The sequence below is a fragment of the Chaetodon auriga genome, chromosome 17 (assembly GCF_051107435.1).
Source record: "Chaetodon auriga isolate fChaAug3 chromosome 17, fChaAug3.hap1, whole genome shotgun sequence".
Classification (NCBI taxonomy): Eukaryota; Metazoa; Chordata; class Actinopteri; order Chaetodontiformes; family Chaetodontidae; genus Chaetodon; species Chaetodon auriga.
The window spans coordinates 23,870,001-23,888,872 of NC_135090.1; the positions used below are offsets into that span (position 1 = coordinate 23,870,001).

Genomic DNA, 18,872 nt, shown 5'->3' on the forward strand with positions numbered 1-18,872 from the left:
ATCATCAGACATCTGAAATTTAAACAAAGTACGTTTACTCGAGTTCTGTACTGAAGTACAAATTTGAGGTACTTCTCAATAATGTACTTTTTATTCCATTACTTTGTCTGACAGCTTTAGTTACTTTACACATTCAGAGTTTGACTCAAAAACACACGAAGAGTTCATAAAATCTGATGTTTAGTTCCAAATGAAACCATCAGGCCATCAATCAATCAGCTGATCAATGATCATCTGTTGTTTTCATGGTTTCATTGATCTCTGTGTGGAATCATCTGATGTTTGATCTTCTCACATGTTTGATTTGCTGCTTTTCCTCTCAATGATCTCAATGATCTGAATGTGTTTGGAATCATGTGGAGCTTTGGACTGTTGGACCAAACAAACATGGTGAAGGCGTCACTTTGGGCTCATTGTCACCACATTTCTCACTATTTTCACAATGTTTCCAAAGCAAACGATCGATCGATGGAGAAACTGATCACCAGATTGATCCAGAATGAAAAGAATCATTAGTTTGAGTTAAAATGAGCTCCACCTCAACCAACTCCAACAGGGACATCCTGCTGAGACATGAACGAGGAGACACACTGATCTCAAGACCAGAGACAAGAGGACAACAGACACAGAGACACAATGATCTAAAGACCAGAGACAAGAGGACAACAGACACAGAGACACAATGATCTAAAGAGACCAGAGACAAGAGGACAACAGACACAGAGACACAATGATCTAAAGACCAGAGACAAGAGGACAACAGACACAGAGACACAATGATCTAAAGACCAGAGACAAGAGGACAACAGACACAGAGACACAATGATCTAAAGACCAGAGACAAGAGGACAACAGACACAGGAGACACTTTACTGCACTCAGTACTTTTACTTTAATACCTGAAGTACATTTTTCTGATTATACCGACATATTTTCAGTCACATTTTGAAGGCAGGACTTTGACTTTAGTACTTTTACAGAGGACCGGGTTTTCTCCTCATCTGTCAAACGCGCCTCAGTCTCGTCTTTGAACGTAACGAGGGAGGACTAAACTGAGGGAGGAGACGGGGGAGGTTCACTGTTTTATCTTTTCATTCACTGAACGTTTTTGTGAGGGGAGCGCAGAGGAACGTCTTTTTAATTTAACATCCACTTGCTTATAAACAGTCAATAAAAAACAAATGAAAAATAATTCACAGCGTTCATTTTTCATCGAGTATGTTCTTCGCATTACTGGAAAATAATGTAGTAAGAAGAAGAAGAAGAAGAAGAAGAAGAAGAAGAAGAAGAAGAAGAGGAAAAATTGTAGTTATAGTAGCAGTAGTTTGTAGTTTTGTTGTTCATCCAAACAGCAGGCGGCGGTACAGCAGCGCTCCGTGACGTCAGACCAGCTGATACCAACAAGGAGACGCTGTGTCGTCACTTCCTGCAGATATTCAACATGGAGGCGTCAGGGCTGAAGCTGAGTTTCTGGGAGAACGGACCAAAGCCCGGGCAGTTTTACTCTTTCCCCGGCGGCGGCGGCAGCAGCAGCGTGCTGGGCTCCTCGTGCGGGCCCGTCAGACACACACTGTGAGTGATCCGGTCCGCCAAACCGGAGCCATCCGCCGCAAACTTCAGCCGAATCTCCGCGGTCGGTTTCGGTTTGTGCTCCGCCGCACTGCTGTATCATCATGGAGAGGCGATAGCTAATTTATGCTAAGCTAACTGTAGCTTTCCATCTGTTTTAACACTTTCGGAGCTCAGAAAAGATGCTTTGGACTCACTTAATGACCTCACGTCAAAGACGAGTCTCTATTGGTCATAAATAAGGACCAATAGAAAGAAACATCGTCGTTCGCTTCGTTCAGTTTTGCTGAGTAACTGTTAGCTGTGTTCGTTAGCCGTCACAGGACTCAGGTGTACTGGAGTTTACAGGTGTGAAGACTCACCTGAGGCTTCAAACACAACGGTTTTATTCTCAAAGAACGTCACTGCTCGTGACTTCTGTCATTTAGGGTTTTTTGTTTATTAAAGCATCAAAGTGTGTTATTTCCTTCATTCAGCTGAAAGGCTGGAGGTTTCCGTGAATGTGCCATAAAGCCTAAAAAGAGGATGCAGACGGGTTGATAAAGTCAGTTTTTAAGTTCATTATCACACCTGTGTGTTGATCGCTGCTGTCAGTGTGAACATTTGCTGATTTTCTCTCTTTTCTATCAAAGTAAATTGAATGTTTTTGGAGTTTTGGACAAAGACAGACAGTTGAAGACACCGTCTTCGTCTCAGGGAAGTGATGAAGCAGTTAAATGAAGAGCAGTTATGATCGTCGTTTGTTCTGCTCGTTAAAACATGTTGAGTTGATATATATATATATATATGTGTGTGTGTATATATATATATTTATATTCATGTTCAGGGTGTGGGAGTAAAACATAAAATGTCGCCTGTCTTCTTTCGCCATCATGGTCGTGTCATCGATCACGTGATGGACCACACTGCCAGCAGTGTTTCCCGTGTTCAAATACTGAACCTTTTCTGTGATGTGTGCCAGTGATGAAGGAAAACAGAGCCATCCTCGCCTTATTAAAATCCAGAAATCTCCAGAAAACAATGAAATGATGTGATGAAGATGATCTGCCCTTCAGCTGTGAGCTCGTTGACGAGCACTGACGGCCCTCCTGTCTCTCCTCCGTCCCCCGCAGTAACCCAATGGTCACCGGGACGTCGGTGCTTGGCGTCAAGTTCACTGGCGGCGTCATCATCGCGGCGGACATGTTGGGTTCGTATGGCTCTCTGGCTCGCTTCAGGAACATCTCGCGTCTCATGAAGGTGACAGTCGCCAGGACACACGCCAGCCTCAGCAGTAAATACATGGAAACGCGTGTTGTTGACGGTGTTTGATCTGTTTCAGGTGAACAGCAACACCATCCTGGGAGCGTCCGGAGATTACGCCGACTACCAGTATCTGAAGCAGGTCATCGAGCAGATGGTGTAAGCGGCGACGGCTCTGACACGTGCAGACATCTCGCCGTGTGTCATCGCTCCGCGCTGATCTTTGTTGTCGTTCTCTCTGTCAGCATCGACGAGGAGCTGCTGGGTGACGGTCACAGCTACAGTCCGAAGGCCGTCCACTCCTGGCTCACCAGAGTCATGTACAACCGTCGCAGCAAGATGAATCCTCTGTGGAACACCGTCGTGATCGGAGGTTTCTACAACGGAGAGAGGTGAGGCAGCTTCCTGTTCGTCCCACGTTCCCTCTGTCTGACAGAGCTGCGTTATGTACCAAACCACGCTTCGTGACTTAATCGGTCGGCCATCTTGCCTCCTTCCAGTTTCCTAGGTTACGTGGACAAGCTGGGCGTGGCCTATGAGGCGCCCACAGTGGCCACAGGCTTTGGAGCATACCTGGCTCAGGTGAGTGAGTGAGTTCTCCTCCTGGTGTGAAGCCAGGCGCCACCTGGAGGCATCCTCGAACACCTGAATGTCCGTTAAACAAGCGTCTGATACGTAACAGCTGTAGATGTTAATGACTGAACAACTGTGTACCAGAGTCCTGCACGGGTCCAATTTTCGAAACCCGTGCCCGCCCCGCCCGTCAATCATCAGACCCGTGAACCGACCCGTTACCCGTGATTACATCAAATGTCAAACCAGCCCCGCCCATCAAAAAATGGACCCGTGTCCCGACCCGTTACCCGTGATTACATGCACTAAATAGCCTACAACAGACGGTCTCTCACTTAAAAAAAAGACGTTTTATTTTTTCAAGCCTGTTTTAACACGAGGACAGCAGCCTTCATTAACGCTCTCAGCGAAGTCTTACAGTAGTAGACTGACGAGTCACACACAGACGCACCACTATTTCATATTCACCGCTTGCTAACTTAGCTCGTATCTCCTTCTCCTCCATGCTGTTTTTGTTGTTATTTCCGCGCGCACGCGCTGCTGCTGTGTGTGTTTATGTACTGGAGGTCAGAGTGCGTGCTGCGCGATGCGCAGCGTCTTCGCTGCGTCATGCTGCTTGAAACTAGTGATTTTCATGACACAATAAAATGTTACCCGCCCGCTTTTGGTTCCGTTCCGCCCATGCCCGTACCCGTAAAATTATAAATGCATATTTTCCACCCGTTTGTACCCGTCAATTGCGGGTACCCGTCAGATATCCGTGGGCACCCGGCCCGTTGCAGGACTCTACTGTGTACATGTACTTTAAGTGCAGTTCATGAAATACTATAATACCAAGGAAAAACCTTGTTCTCTCCTTTGTTCACTGTTATGTAATATCTTTTTCTCTGGTGTGTGCGTGTGTGTGCGTATAGCCTCTGATGAGGGAGGTGGTGGAGAACAAGGTGGAGATCACCAAACAGGAGGCTCGGGACCTGGTGGAGCGCTGCCTCAAAGTGCTCTACTACAGAGATGCTCGCTCCTACAACAGGGTGAGTACTCTTGAGTACTCTCAACATTGATCCCAGCGGTGGAGGAAGTATTCACATCCTGTCTTCATTAAGAGTACTAATACCACACAGTACAAGATAGATAGATAGATAGATGGATAGATAGATAGATACTTTATTCATCCCCAAGGGAAATTCACAAGCAGTACTATGAATACTAAGTACTATTTCCCTAATATTTCCCTCTGAGATGTTGTGGATTCGAAGTACCTCAAAAGACTGAACTAAAGTACACCAACCTCTAATTTGTACTGAAGTACTTGAGTAACTGTGCTTTCCACCAGTGACTGACTGAAGTCTGCTGTTTTCAAAGTTACTCTGTTCACTTCTTAACCTCTGTTCTTTTGTTGGAGTTGTGTTTTGCCTCCAGACTTTAAAGACGATCAGTTTGGTAAAATGAAACAGGTTAAATCTCCAAGAAGCCATTAAGATAAAGTTAGTTTTATTTTAATTTGCCTTGAAGAGGTTTTACAGTGTCTACAGCTTCCCTTGTCAGACCCTCCATTTAGATTAGGAAACACTCTCCAGAATCTCTTTAAGGACCAGATGAATAACTTCTGCACATTATTTGATGTTAAATCGATTGTTTTCATGCTCATTTCGACCAGCTATCGACTGAAAACGCCACTTTTCTTTTTTCAGAGTAAGAAAAGAAAAACAAACTTTTTTGACATCACATTGTTTTAAAGTGTCAGGAAGGATGGAGGGAGGGATGGATGGATGGATGGGTGGGTGGATGGAGGGATGGATGGATGGACGGACGGATGGATGGATGGGTGGAGGGATGGAGGGATGGATGGATGGACGGACGGACGGACGGACGGACGGATGGATGGATGGGTGGGTGGATGGAGGGATGGATGGATGGACGGACGGACGGACGGATGGATGGATGGGTGGATGGATGGACAGATGGACGGGTGGGAGGACGGGTGGGTCGGTGGGTGGATGGACAGATGGATGGACGGGTGGATGGACGGATGGATGGATGGATGGCTGGATGGACAGATGCCATGATGCTGTGTTTTTGTTTTAGTATGAGATCGCCATAGTAACAGAAGAGGGCGTGGAGATCATCGGTCCTCTGTCCTCTGAAACCAACTGGGACATTGCTCACATGGTCAGGTAGGGTCAAAGGTCACAGAAGATTCCTCTGAAGTTCCTCCTGATAGCAATCATTTCAAAGCAGCAACGTCGTGTAAATCAGAAACTGGTAATCAGTAACATGTCACAGTAATAGATTACATTCTTGATATGATGTGATATCACTCCATTGATCCAGACAGACAGCAATAACAGAAAGAACAGAAAATAATCTACAGTAATGGAGTAATATGACACCTTAATAATAAGATTTTAGTAATATTATTACAATCACGTTAGCGCCGGCTGTTGAGTGTTCAGCAGCTGTAGAAGACGTCGACCCTTTAAATGATTCACCGCAGGAAGTCAGACACGCTGTGAGCAACATCTGGAGCAGATGTACACAGAGCGGGTCCTCGTCCATGTTCTACGTGAGCCCAGAGTGGACAAACCAAATGCTGACTCTAAAGAGCACATTTCACCATTTTTAGCAGCCACTGTGGGGGGAGGGCGAGGCGGGTGTAGTCTGCAACGTCACTGCTAGATGCCACTGAATCCTCCACACTGGACTTTACATTCTTGTTTTCCTGTTTCTCTGCAGCGGGTTCGAGTGAAGACGAGCTGCGACTGATGAAGCTTTGCTCTCTCTGCTGAGTCAAAAACAACTCACAAACTTATCTTTCCCAGTTCAGTTTTTTTTTCCTGATGTTCACTGTAACTTTTGTATAATGGAAAATAAATGTGATAAAAATAGATTTCAGAAGAGTCTTTTTTTTTTCTGGTGTCGTAGGTTTGCACAGATGAATGTGGCAACCACTTGAAAACTTTGAACAGGAAGTAGCAGAATTCAAGAATAATTGAAGTGTTTGCCTTTTAAATGGCATACATCGTGTCTGCTTCGACACTATTCAAAATGTGTTTGATCAAGTGTTTCACTTGAGAACGTGAACCAAGAAGTTGGTTTTATATTAATAAAATGCAGTTATGTGTAGCCTCTGTAATGTGTCTGTACTCCCCTGGACTATATAATATTCATACACATTCAATATGTTTCATACATCAAAAAAATGTATGTTTCAAGTTTTTACGCTTTTGCTGTCTAAATATGACGGCTGTTGCTATGCAGATTTTGCAAAATAAATTCATCTGTTTTGTAACTGGGCAGACCAGGAAAACGCGTCCAATCAAAATAATCCGTGTCAGAAAAATAATTTTGCTCGACGAATGGAGTCTCACCCGTTTTTAGTATCCGGGCAGATTTGTCACAGCTCACCAATCGGAATAGTCGTCGGCTTTGTAGTCAGGCAGACATAACAAAGTCGTCCAATCACAAAAAAATCTGAAAGGGGATTTTTGCTGTATCTTGGCTCAGGTACTTTCTTTTTCTTTTTTAAAATAAATACTCAAATGAGACTCGCTGAACCGATCGTACATTAATACCAAAATAAATTAACTATTATAGGGAATTATTTTGAAATTACAAATGGCGTGTAAATCATGTTTACGGGGTGTTTCAGTGCTTGCTAGCTATTGCTATCTGATAGCAACAAGCTAGGCTAGTTAGCTGTCCTACTACGGTTAACTGCGAGCTTCTGGCTAGCCACGTAGTAACGCGGCAAATGCCAACGTTAGTCAAAGTAGTACTAATTTCCTTCATGGGAGGCACTTTTGTCAGTTTCTACGGCTTTGGAATATCGTCAGATCTGTCTGGAAAACAGTCCAGCTAAAGTGTCGAAGTGTCGCTCCCGCAGTCAGCTAATGTTGAAGGTGTCTGTTGTCCGCTAGCCAGTTAGCTCGGCAGTAACATGTTAGCTGGGTCCGTGTGTGTGTGTGTGTGTGTGTGTGTGTGTGTGTGTGTGTTATAGTAAATGGCAGGCACATGACCACCGGCTGTACGCCCGCTGTAAACACAGCAGTCAGGCAGGACATGGGGAGCACGGCCGTCACATTTCGGCGGCTGGCACATTAGCATTTCCAGCTTCCATTAGCCGATGTGTTACTGCGTTTGGCCGGCTGTGTGTGGCTCCAGTGTAACATGCCTCCCGATCCGGTTGTAGTAGTAACGTTTAACGGCACCGTGACTGCCGACATGTGACACTACCCAGCAGCCAGCGGGCCCCTTTAACCGGCTGTGAACGCGGAACCGGACTGAAATCTGAGCTTTTTACAATGTCGTATGATGGTGAAAATGAGGCGCTGCAGTGACAGGAGAGAGGTGGGAGTGACCCGCCTGTCTGTCTATCAGTCTGTCAGCTGTTACTGTCCCTGCGCGGAAAGAAACGGTCCAACAGACTGATGGATTCACATCGTGTCCATCTCCTGCACTGACTAATCTACATTTTTAAAGTCACTCCTGTAAAATGCAATTTTCTTATTCATCTTGTTTCTGTGAAATGTTAAAATCATCTCGTTCCATCCCGTCTGAGAGCTCAGGATGTTGCTGGTCTCTGTCCAGCTCCATGTTCCATCAGGCTTCATGTCCCCCAAACACAAACCTCATATAAGTAACACAGAGCTGCACATGTTCGTGTATGTGGATGAGTCATTTTTAAATCACCACAGAAACAAAACACGCTCTCACGTCGTCAGTGTGACTTGTTGTATGGAGCTTGATGTTCAAAAAAGTAAATAAAATCATTTAAAATCAGATCTGTAACACAGTAAAGTGTGACTTCTCAGCATCGCGTGAAGTGTGGACATCAGTCCTCTGTCTGTGTGTCCTCCTCAGATGGTGGTACTCAGCACTGGTTAGGTGTCCAGATGTCGGAGGACCAGCGGCGCCAGCGGGCTGAAGCCTCGCGGAGGGGGGAGGCCGGGCTGGAGGCCGGGGAGGGCGACACGGAGCCCAGCATGCTGTTACAAAAACTCAAGAGCAACATCTCGTGAGTCAACTCTGCTGTGTGTGTGTGTATTATAAATATGTAAAGAAACAAGTTTCAGTCTTGTGAGTCTGCGCGGAGGCCTCTGAGCAGGTTACTGATTGGTGTATTCTCTGTCTTGCAGTAAGAGTGTTCAGACCAAAGTGGACCAGATCCTGGTAAGAGCCGCTCTCTGAACTTCAAGTCAGTGATGAAACAGTAGATCAGTGATGTGTGCAGGTGAGAGGAAGCACCTCACGTCAGCACTCAGGTGTGTTCTGTTCTGTCCTCTTTCACAGCAAGATGTTCAGCGTTTCTCCGACAACGACAAGCTGTACCTGTACCTCCAGCTGCCCTCTGGACCCAGCTGTGGAGACAAGAGGTCAGCCCTGCTGCGTCCAAGACATGTAGCAAGACAGATCTGTGTGACTCCCTCTGACTTTTGGTGTGTGTGTGTGTGTGTGTGTGTGTGTGTGTGTGTGTGTGTGTGTGTGTGTGTGTGTGTGTGTGCGCGCGCGCAGTGGCGGTGACTCCAGTTCATTCAACACAGCCGACCAGCTTCACACCTGTAACTGGATCCGCAGTCACCTGGAGGAGCATTCAGACACCTGCCTGCCCAAACAGGATGTCTACGAGACATACAAGTCAGAGAACGCACACACAAGTTGCAGTTTGTGAGGTCGGTTGATTGGTCATGTGATCCCTGAGTGTCCTCCTGTTTGCGTCTCTGTCCTCCAGGAGATACTGTGAGAACCTGCAGCATCGTCCCCTGAGCGCTGCCAACTTTGGGAAGATCATCAGAGATATTTTTCCCAACATCAAGGCCCGACGGCTCGGCGGCAGAGGACAGTCCAAATATCCTTTCAGCTGCAGGACGGTGTCCCTCAGGATTGGAGGACACCATCCCCTCCTGTTTGATTGAATTAATGTGTAGTAGACTTATTATGACTTTGAGATCTGGTTCAGATGGGTTTGACATGAAGGTCTGTGGCCTTGAAAGACGCATTGTCCACCTCCCAGCGTGGGAGGTGGACATTTAAAATATTCATGATGAAGACAGTGCTCACTTTGCATTAACCTTTAAGGTTGGTTGTGGGACGTAGTGGGTGGACACGAAGCTCCTCTAAGCTTCTTAGAAAGTTTCTAAGTTTTAGAAAGGAGCGCCTGGTTTACGGGCTTTAGGAGTCGTACTCTCTCCAGGTCGCTGGTTGAATTCCCTAACCTGCCCAGCTGACACGTACTGTTACAGCGGTATCAGGAGGAAGACGGTTCTCAACATGCCTCTGCTGCCCAACCTGGACCTGAAGAATGACCCGGTACACACACACACACACACACACACACACACACACACACACACACACGCACACACACACACACACGAAGATCCAGAGTCAGATTCAGGATTTTCCATCCACGTAGAAGACAGTGGTTCATTGAACACATCATCAGGTCTTAATTAACACAGAGTACGTACACATGTCCAACAGTATGACCAGTCTGTGCCCACAGCTCTGCTGACGTGTCTTTGTCTTCGTCTCCAGGCAGAGCTGACCGAGTTGGTCCAGACATATAAACAGGAAGTGACGGAGGCGGCATGCGAGCTGATCTGTGATTGGGCGCAGAAGATCCTGAAGCGCTCGTTCGACACGGTGGTGGAAATCGCTCGCTACCTGATCCAGGAGCACATCGTCAACCCTCGCTGCAGCCAGGCCGAGCTGGTCACCTCCGCAGCCCTCGCAGGTCGTATGAAACGACAAACTAATGCATAAAGATGATTCTGTCAATTTGTCCTGGTCCGACGTGTTGGCCGCTCTGTAGCACCGTGACGGCTTCGGCTTGTTAGCAGACGAGTGTGACACAGTCTCTTCTTACAGTTTCTGGCTCGTTTCCACCTGCAGTGCCTTCGTTTTCACACCGGTCTGTTCAGTAACTGTCTGCTGGTGCTTTCAGGGTTCAGAACAGACGCGGTCATTAGAGGCCTGTCTCTTTTAGCTCGCTCGCTGAATTTAATTTGACGTCAACTGCAAACAAACGTCTGTCTCGGTGTCACAGCATGTTGTGTTTACGCCGACCTCAGCGACGACCTCCAGATGTGATCAGACAAATCAGATCACGCCACATGTTTTATCCGTCCGTCTGTCTCTGTCTGTCTGTCCACAGGAGGTCCAGCAAAACCCCACAAGGTCATCAAGAAAACACCGGTCATCTCTAAGGCTGAAAGTGACGGAGCTGCTGATCAGAAGGTGCTGGCGTGTTTCTGTCCAATCACTGATCACGTACAGGTCATGTGACACTGCTGCTCACTGCTACCTGTCTGTCTTTAGAGGGAACTTGGAGACTCCTCCTCCTCGTCTTCACTGAAGCTGCCATCTGGAGACAAATCAGCTGCAGCGGCTAAACCTTCATCCCTGGACTCTCCTCCTCCTCCTCCTGCCTCCTCTTCCTCCTCCTCCTCCTCCTCCTCCTCCTCCTCCTCTCTGCGGCCTGCTGTAAGTCAACAGTCTGCACCTGGTCTCACCTCCAGCACCTGTTTGCTAACAGCTGAAGTCATTTTGTTCCATTTATTTGAAACGTGTGTGTTTCTCGTTCCGGTCAGTGTTTGTTTATTCTTTTGTTCAGTACTGGTTACTGATAAACTGATCAATCAATCAATAACAGAAGTATCTGATTGATGGCGCACAGGTCGAGGCCTTCATGAAGCAGTTACCCAGAATCCTCCCACGGAGCTCCATCCCCGACAAGGCCCAGCTATCTGTCCGCTCCTCTCCGCCCTCGCTGGCTCCCAAAGACGCCTCAGGTGTCGGGGGGGCGTCTGGACCCGGAGGACCCGCCGCCGCTGCCGCCGCCAGCGGTGGTGGGGTGAAGGTCATCGCCATGGCGACGCTGCCCCAGCAGCAGGGCGGGCCGGTTCCGGTGATGATCCTGCCTCAGGGGTGTCTTTCTTACGAGAGGGAGAAGGTCGCCCCGCCACCACAACCTCCTCCCCCTCCTCCTCCTCAGCAGCAGCAGCAGCAGCACACTCCCGCAGCCCCCACCTCTGTGGTCCAGAAAGCACGAGGGAGCAGCAAGCGCCCCCTCGAGGTGGTGACGCCAGGCGGCGCCATGGGCGTGTCTGCTGGCTCTGCCGTCAGCGCTCCTCCAGTGAAACGGAAACGTGGAAGACCGAGAAAACCTCGGCCAGAGGACGCCCTGCCTCCTCCTCCTCCTCCTCCTCCTCCTCCTCCTCCTGCTGCTGCTGCTGTTCCTCCCCAGCCTTCCCATCCTGCACCTCCCTCCCACCCTCCCATCATCACTTCCCTGACCGGAGGGGTCATCCAGAAAGCCTCTTCCTCCTCGTCCTCCTCCTCGTCCTCCTCGCAGCCTGTGTTGGAGTTGGTGATCCAGGACCAGCCGGGGCTGGTTCTGAGTCCGCTGCCAGCGATGTCTGACCGGCTGATGGAGCACCGCGGGGTGGTGGTGCAGTGTCAGCCCGGCACGGCGGTGGAGACGGAGCACCACACCAGGCCGCTGCTGCTGTTCCAGAGTCCAGGGAACCCCAACTGGGAGCTGGCGGCGTCAGGCCGGACCCCGATGGTGGAGGTCATCCAGAAAGCTCCGAGGCCGAGCAATAACAACAGCAGCACTGCTCCTCTGCCCGCCGCGCACCTCCATCCTCCTCTTCCTCTGCCCACACTGCATGAGGAGCAAGGGGAAGTGGAGATAACATTGACGCCGGTAGAGCTGCACGTCAACCCACCGCTGCCTTCCGCCTCCACCTCTTCCTCTTCTGCTGTTCCGGCCTCCTCTTCCTCCATCTCCTCCATCACTGTGGTGAAAAGCGAGGAGGAGGCCAAAGAGAGCGGCAGCACCTCCTCAAAGAGAGAGGGTCACTAGCTGTCACTGGTCTTCTTCTTGGTGTTTTTTATCAGCCCTCCTTCCTCGCTCAGCTTTTACCTCACTGCCACAAAGCCCCGCCCCCTTACCTCTCCTTTTCCTCATTGGTGGAAATCCCAGATTGGTGACAGCAGAGAGCCAATCGAGGAGGATAAATGAAGCCAAACCGTCTTTCCATCAGCTGCCATTGCACTTGTAAACATACCGGATGCTTTTAGAAACCTGCGATTCTTTAACTGCATGTCTGTCTGTCTGTCTGTCTGTCTGTCTGTCTGTGGCTGAAACCAGAAGAATGAATCCTCAGGTGGCTGGGCCTGAAGTCAAACCTTCCTCTCTTCCTTCCTTGCCTCCTTGCCTCCTTTTATCCTTTATCAAACTTCTCTTCACCTCTGCTGCTTCAGATCAGTCAACATATAAAAGACACAGATAAAAGACAAGGGACATAAAGGAAGGAGGGAGGACGAAATGATGGAGGCAGAGGAGAAAGAGACACGTCTTCAGTGTTGAGTCTGGCCCAGACAGTTCAGCCTGAAGGGGGTAGTTATAGCAGGTACTACGGGTCAGAGCCTTGTGAAGGTTCTTTGAGCTCCATATTGAAAAAAGACTCTTAAAGGAGCTCGGCTGAGATTCACCTTCAGTTCAGGGACGTGGAGAAAACAGATGTTAGCATGTTTGCTGAAAGCTTTTCTCATTGGTCCACATCTCTGGAACATGTGCGATTGCAGGGAAATAAAACTGGACATTTTTAAGCCTTTAAAGTTTAGTAACTGGACAGAACGTCTCGTGCAGGTGAGGACGACATCCTGTTACACCTGGAAGAGGCTGAAAAATGGACCTGATGGTCTTCACTTTGAGTTTTGGATTGAATGTGAATCGAAGCTCGGCTCTCTGCTCTGAGCAGCTTTGGTCTGTTGTGTTTGCATCAGTGTTGGTTAAGCAGACGTTTCTGATGGTGTGTCTGAGTGTCTGTGTGTGTGACAGAGAGAGAGAGGGAGAGAGAGAGACGGGGAGGGTCGAGACACAACATTTCAAGGCTGTCATAACTCCCCATAACCCAGAAATACTATGTCAAAGGAGCCTTGTTCACATGAGGTTCAGTTTTTTATCTATCCCGGGTCATCGAGGTTCAGTGAAGACAAGGACACACAAACGCTTCGTGTCGGGTCTGTCTGTGATCAGTCGGGCTTAAGACCAGATTTTTCTTTGTAGTCATCGGCCCTTTCACCGTTTCACTTCTTTCACCCCGAGCACTCCTGATGCCAAACCTGTGGACTGACGTAAGCACTTATAAAATGTCTACCCCTCCCGCCTCAGCACAGCTCGCTGAGATGCAAACCTCAGTGAAGAAATGCTGATTTGTGGGGTCTAATTGCCGTTTTTGATGCAAACCCCAGAAATCCAGAAGTTTGAATTTTGGCTTTTCTTGTTGAAGAAAATGGTGTGAGCTCAGGCACAAAGAGCTAAGCACAACATCACCTGCCGCGTAGCACTAAAACACATTATGGATGCAGTAAAAATGACGGATTAATGTGGAAAAAGTTAGCTTCTGTAGCACTGAACTTCAGGCTACATGATTAGCCTGCTAGCCGGCGTAGCTGCTGTTGTATGTTGCCATGCGCCCTTTGCACTAACTCTTTGACCGCCTCTCGATCACCACTGAAGCACCGTCTGCATTAGCAATGTGACTTACCCTTCAAAATAAAAGATTCTGGCCTCGTCAGCTGGCTCTCAGACTCTTAGGATGACAGAAAAGGACATCACGTTGGACTTTTCCAGGCAGTTTGAACTGCCATGTTGAGAATGTCCATGACAGTTTCCTGAAGCTCCAGGCGACGTCTTGTTCTGTCCAACCGGCAGTCAAAAAGGCAAAGACACTCATTTTAGGGTCTCATAAGATAAAGCAAATGACAGCAAAAATCTGAACCTAAAAATGGAATAAATTCATCAAAATAGTTGCAGGTTAATTTTGTATCGACTGATTGATTAATCAACGAATCATCTTTTGTTAAGCAGGAAATGCTGAAAAAGTGAAAAACTGTTTCTTCCTGTTTCCAAAAAGGCAACAAACCTACCCTCCTCTTCCTCTCTGGAGGAGTTGTTTGGCGCTCCATCGTCATGGTAATGTCACATTGCTGATGTTTGTTCTTCACCTCTTCCGAACTGCCTCTTCCTCCCTGTGAGGGCGTCTTCTTCATCGTTGGTGCTACAAACCGCGGGGCTTGGCCTTCGCTGTTTTTCATCCTGTGATCACAGATTTGTACAAAAACCTTTTTTTTGTCAACACTCGCACATCAAAGTGTGTGTGTGTGTGTGTGTGTGTGTGTGTGTGTGTGTGTGTGTGTTTCTCCGTCCTGTGATAACGAGAGCTTCAGGTTGGTTAAAGGGACACTGAAACACGTCATGACTGTTAGCTACCTGTTGCATGATGGGAAAGAGAGTTGAAGCCTTGAAGTGAGACTCTGGCAGATAAACATGCTGCTACAGCAACATCCCATAATGCTTGACTGAGAGAAGCACTAAAGATGCTAACTCTGTCTCCCTTTAGCCAGCGGGTCTCAGCCCTTTTCTGACAGAACTGAAACAAGTGAAAAGTTGCACTGTTAGAAAGTTAAAACGAGAGAAAATCCCTCAGCGTGATGAAATTATTGTTTTATGCATCGAGGAAATGCGATGACAAGTGTTTATGAGTGATGTGATGTCGTGCCGACCAGGCAGCACCAGATTTATTTTTTATGGCTGAAACCCTTGTTGAAACTGTTGAGTCCAGAGTTTAACAGCATGAATAAAGAGGGACGTTCACTGGAGGACGGGATGGACAGACCAACCTAGAGGGATAGATTCAAGCAACATTTCACATGATGGGCTCTGGGGACTTTCAACTTAAAATCAGAGGAGACTTGCAGCTTGACCTTGACTCAGGACTTGACTCAAAAAACGAAACCAGTAATTCATTTTCCCGACGACAGATGACTTTGAATGAGTTGAAGACCAACATTTAGGACTTGAAACGCAACATAAACCTGACTGGACACTTGCTGGTCTTAAAGTGGACTTCTCTTGACTTGTTGGACATGATCGTCAGATTGACAGTTTTAGAAGGACAGACGTGCTAAGAAGAACTTCCTTTGAAGCAAATAGAAGCTTCACTCCTGTAGGATCAAACCAATGAGAGCAAACTGACCTTCATCAGCAGGAGGTGCACCTTCATCATCCTCACTGTCTGACTGACTTTATAATTTCAAACTGTCAAGAAACTCGCAGTAAGATACCCAGAACAGGCTGAAGGTTGCAGCGGGACATTTTAAGAGATGTATCTCAGCCCCAACATCACAGTGAAATGTTGCTTCTCGGGTCTTGATGTGAATCTAAAGTTGATGTAAAGCCTGAAGCGATGCAGCAGCTGGAAACGGAAGGAAGTGAGTTTGGTTCTGGATATTAAAAGGCCCCGGAGGAAGAGGAAGCCCCAGTCTGAACCACCAACTGGGCCAAATGGACATGCAATATTTCCTGTGGTTACTGGTTGAAAGCTTGGAAAAGGGTTTTAAATCCAGCAGCCCTTTAACTGGGTGAACTGGGCTACCTGGATGATCGTTTTTTCCACCTCACTTCAGGTGAAACCGTGGTCACGGTTAACGCTCATCTCCTCTGTCGTCTGACAAAGACTAAATTCATCAGACGTGTTATCATCGCGGCTCTGCGGTCTGATGCGGCCGTCGGATTTGGGAACACAGCAGTGGACACTTCGTCACAGGGAAGTGGGCGTGGTTTTATCTAAAGTGGGTTGGAAAAACTATACGTTACCTGGACATTCCTTCAGGAGCTGTGAGCCTGAAAAAAGAGCATGATGGGACATTGGCCTGGGCGGACTGGAGGACTGAACTCTGTAAAGAAAGGGCCTGAAATGGTTTAGAGCAAGTTGCACTAATGGAGCTGTTGGACAACGTCAGCTAACTGGTCTGACTGGGCTAACTGGAAGTGCAGAGTTCTCTGCAGGACCTGCGTGAACGTTTGGGAAAAGTCTGGAAGTTCAGCTGCAGTTTGGCTCAGTTTTTCCCTTAAACTGGACTAACTGGGACTGTTGTTGGACACGAGTTTCCTCCAGAATCTTTGGAAGTCCAGGTCGAAAAGGAGTCTGACAAATGTTTTTTAACAAGTCACTGATGGCAAGAAAAGCCGCTGTAGCCTTGTGTGGCTCAGTTTGACTCTGGGAGAACTGAGGACTAGAAGAATCCTGGACGACCAGCAGAACCGATCCAGATTCAGAACGACTCGGACAAATGGCCCCAGTTTGTCCGACTGGACATGTGCAGAGAAGTCCAGACCTTTACCAGCACTGTGAAGGAGTTCATGAAGTGGTTCAGTCAGCGAAGGCGGGAGAGCCCCAGTTCTGCCCAGTTTGGACTTCCAGTAGGAACTGGGCTGTAAAGGTGGAGGTGGTCGTAGGAATCTTTCACTGTGGAGCCGCGCTGCTCAGAGAAAAAAAAAAAACAGAAACGGGTCAGATAATCAAAGACTAATGGATCGGAATTCGGGTAGCAGTGCCTTAACCTCGAAGGATCAGACTCAGCGACACGGCGTCCTCTAATGTCACTTCCTGTACTGCCTCCGTCTGTGGTGCTTCAAGGTGCTACAGGCCTCATTTTTAGCTTCCTACTTTGGTCTAATCTCACTTTGATTTATAGACTTATTGAAGTTAAAGAGAAGCTCAGAGCAGTTTTAAGCTCAGTGAAATCCTCATGCAGCTTCACAGGAAGTAGACAACGTCAGTGATGGTCAGGTGTTCAGCTCAGGTGACCTGGAGACGTACGAAGGAACTCCTTTTTTGTTCTGTAAGATGTCTCTGATGTCATCCAGGAGGCTCCGTCTGTTCTGATTGGGAGATCATTGGATCACATGACATTCACGTGTCATCTGACCTGAATGAATGGCAGGAGTTTAATCTGCAGAAGAAGACATGAAGACGGTGAACAAACGGTTCAGGTGACCAGATGACGAGACGTTTGTGTGTCTGATCTGATCCCGGTCAAGCACTGCGGTCATTGTGACAATGATGATGATGATGATGATGATGGTGGTGGTGGTGGTGAACTCCCAGTCTAAACTGAAAGTAGCTCTGTTTCCTGTCAGAGACCCACTCAGAGATTTTAGAGGTTCAGTTCCTGAATTCACTCAGTTTCATTTTCCAGCTGACTTCAGACTCCGTGACTCCCTGAACTGACCCTGAACCTGCCTCCCTGCCTCCCTGACCCTGAGTGGGGCTCTGACATCAAACAGCATCATTTAGCGCTCCATTTAGAGCTGACATCATCACTGTTTCCACTGGATTTAGTGAGTTTCTCTTCTTTTTAATTTATTCCTGCTCTTTTGTTCTTCGCTTCTGTCTTTGTCTCTTCGTACAGTTGTACAGCTCGTTGATGTGCAGATTTTATTATTATTATTATTATTATTATTATTGCTGTTGCTTCCTGCATGGTTTCCTGTGACGGTCTGTCCGTTTTATGTATTGTTCTCTTGAAATCTTCGTTTTCTTCCTGCGTTTAGATTCTTTTGCACTTTGGTTGAATGTTTACGGTCTGAAGGTCGATGTCAGTCCCTGCTTTGGTTTGGAAACCACAATAATCAGCGAAATGCACCTTTACCTGTGTGAGCTTTTTCTGTGGCCCCACTTTGTTTACCTAGAGGCTTTTTGTTTGTTTGTTTGTTTGTTTGTGGTGAAGAGAAACAGAAAAGTGACGGAGGACAGACTCAGAACATTAATGTGAATCTATTTTCCTACACTGACCGACTGGAATAAAGGAAGTGACGTCATTGGCCGAGTCCTGTCAGCTGCTTCTTTTCATTCATCTCTCTCTCTTTTCTCTATCTCTTTTCTTTCTTTTTTCTCTCTTTTCTTTCTCTTTCTTTCTCTCTTTTCTTTCATTTCTCTTTTCTTTCTTTTCTCTTTTCTAGTTTCCTTTCTGCTTCTGTCCTCTTTCTCTTTCTTTCCTTTCACCTCTCAGTTTTCCTCTCCTTCATTTTCCAGTCTGTTTCATTTCCTTCTCTTCCTCTCCTTTCCTTCCTTTTTTCTCTCTTTCCTCTTCCTTTCATTCGTCCTTTCTTTCCTTGTTTCCCTTCTTTTTGTTCCTTTCCTTGTTTTTGTTTCTGTTATTCTTCCTCTCTTTTTCCTCTTTTCCATCTCTTCCTCTCTTCCTTGTGTTTCCTCACATTTCTTTCCTCATCTTCTTTTTTATTCTTGTCTTTTCTTCCTGTCCCTCCTCTTTCTTGTCCTCTGTTGTTTCTCTGTCGGTCACTGGGTGGCGCTGTAGCGTCTCATTCTGTTTCAGATCATATTGAACGTGGTGCAGGTTCAAGTGATCATAAATTCGATACATATCCTGTAATATTGACAAGTGGTTTCTAGTATATGTGAGTAATAATAAGTAACAGAAACGAACTGTTTATGTTACGGAACATTTTACTGTTATAAATTAGAATATCTTCATTAGCTGAGGTTCAAATGAAACTGAATGGTTTTCACAGACAGTAGAAATGAAAAAGAATAAAATAATCACAGAATCCACGCGACAATAAATAAATGAATAATAAAAATAAAATGTGGACAGAAACAGAGAAGAGTTTGACG

The 18,872-nt window shown here is 47.0% G+C and overlaps 2 protein-coding genes across 2 annotated transcripts; both read left to right on the plus strand.

Moving 5' to 3' along the window:
* The first annotated feature begins 1,423 nt into the window (after positions 1-1,423).
* On the plus strand, positions 1,424-6,271 carry psmb4 (proteasome 20S subunit beta 4). The gene is made up of 8 exons (XM_076754117.1): positions 1,424-1,572; positions 2,682-2,808; positions 2,891-2,970; positions 3,057-3,203; positions 3,312-3,393; positions 4,299-4,415; positions 5,470-5,558; positions 6,118-6,271. The coding sequence occupies exons 1-8, from the start codon at positions 1,442-1,444 to the stop codon at positions 6,128-6,130; spliced, it is 786 nt and encodes a 261-aa protein (XP_076610232.1). The 5' UTR covers positions 1,424-1,441; the 3' UTR covers positions 6,131-6,271.
* A 591-nt stretch (positions 6,272-6,862) lies between these two features.
* On the plus strand, positions 6,863-18,058 carry rfx5 (regulatory factor X, 5). The gene is made up of 11 exons (XM_076754067.1): positions 6,863-6,888; positions 8,245-8,398; positions 8,520-8,553; positions 8,674-8,756; positions 8,896-9,018; positions 9,113-9,229; positions 9,612-9,690; positions 9,919-10,117; positions 10,538-10,620; positions 10,702-10,866; positions 11,060-18,058. Exons 2-11 carry the CDS (start codon positions 8,277-8,279, stop codon positions 12,248-12,250), a joined length of 2,196 nt encoding a protein of 731 aa, XP_076610182.1. The 5' UTR covers positions 6,863-6,888; positions 8,245-8,276; the 3' UTR covers positions 12,251-18,058.
* The last annotated feature ends 814 nt before the right edge of the window (positions 18,059-18,872 follow it).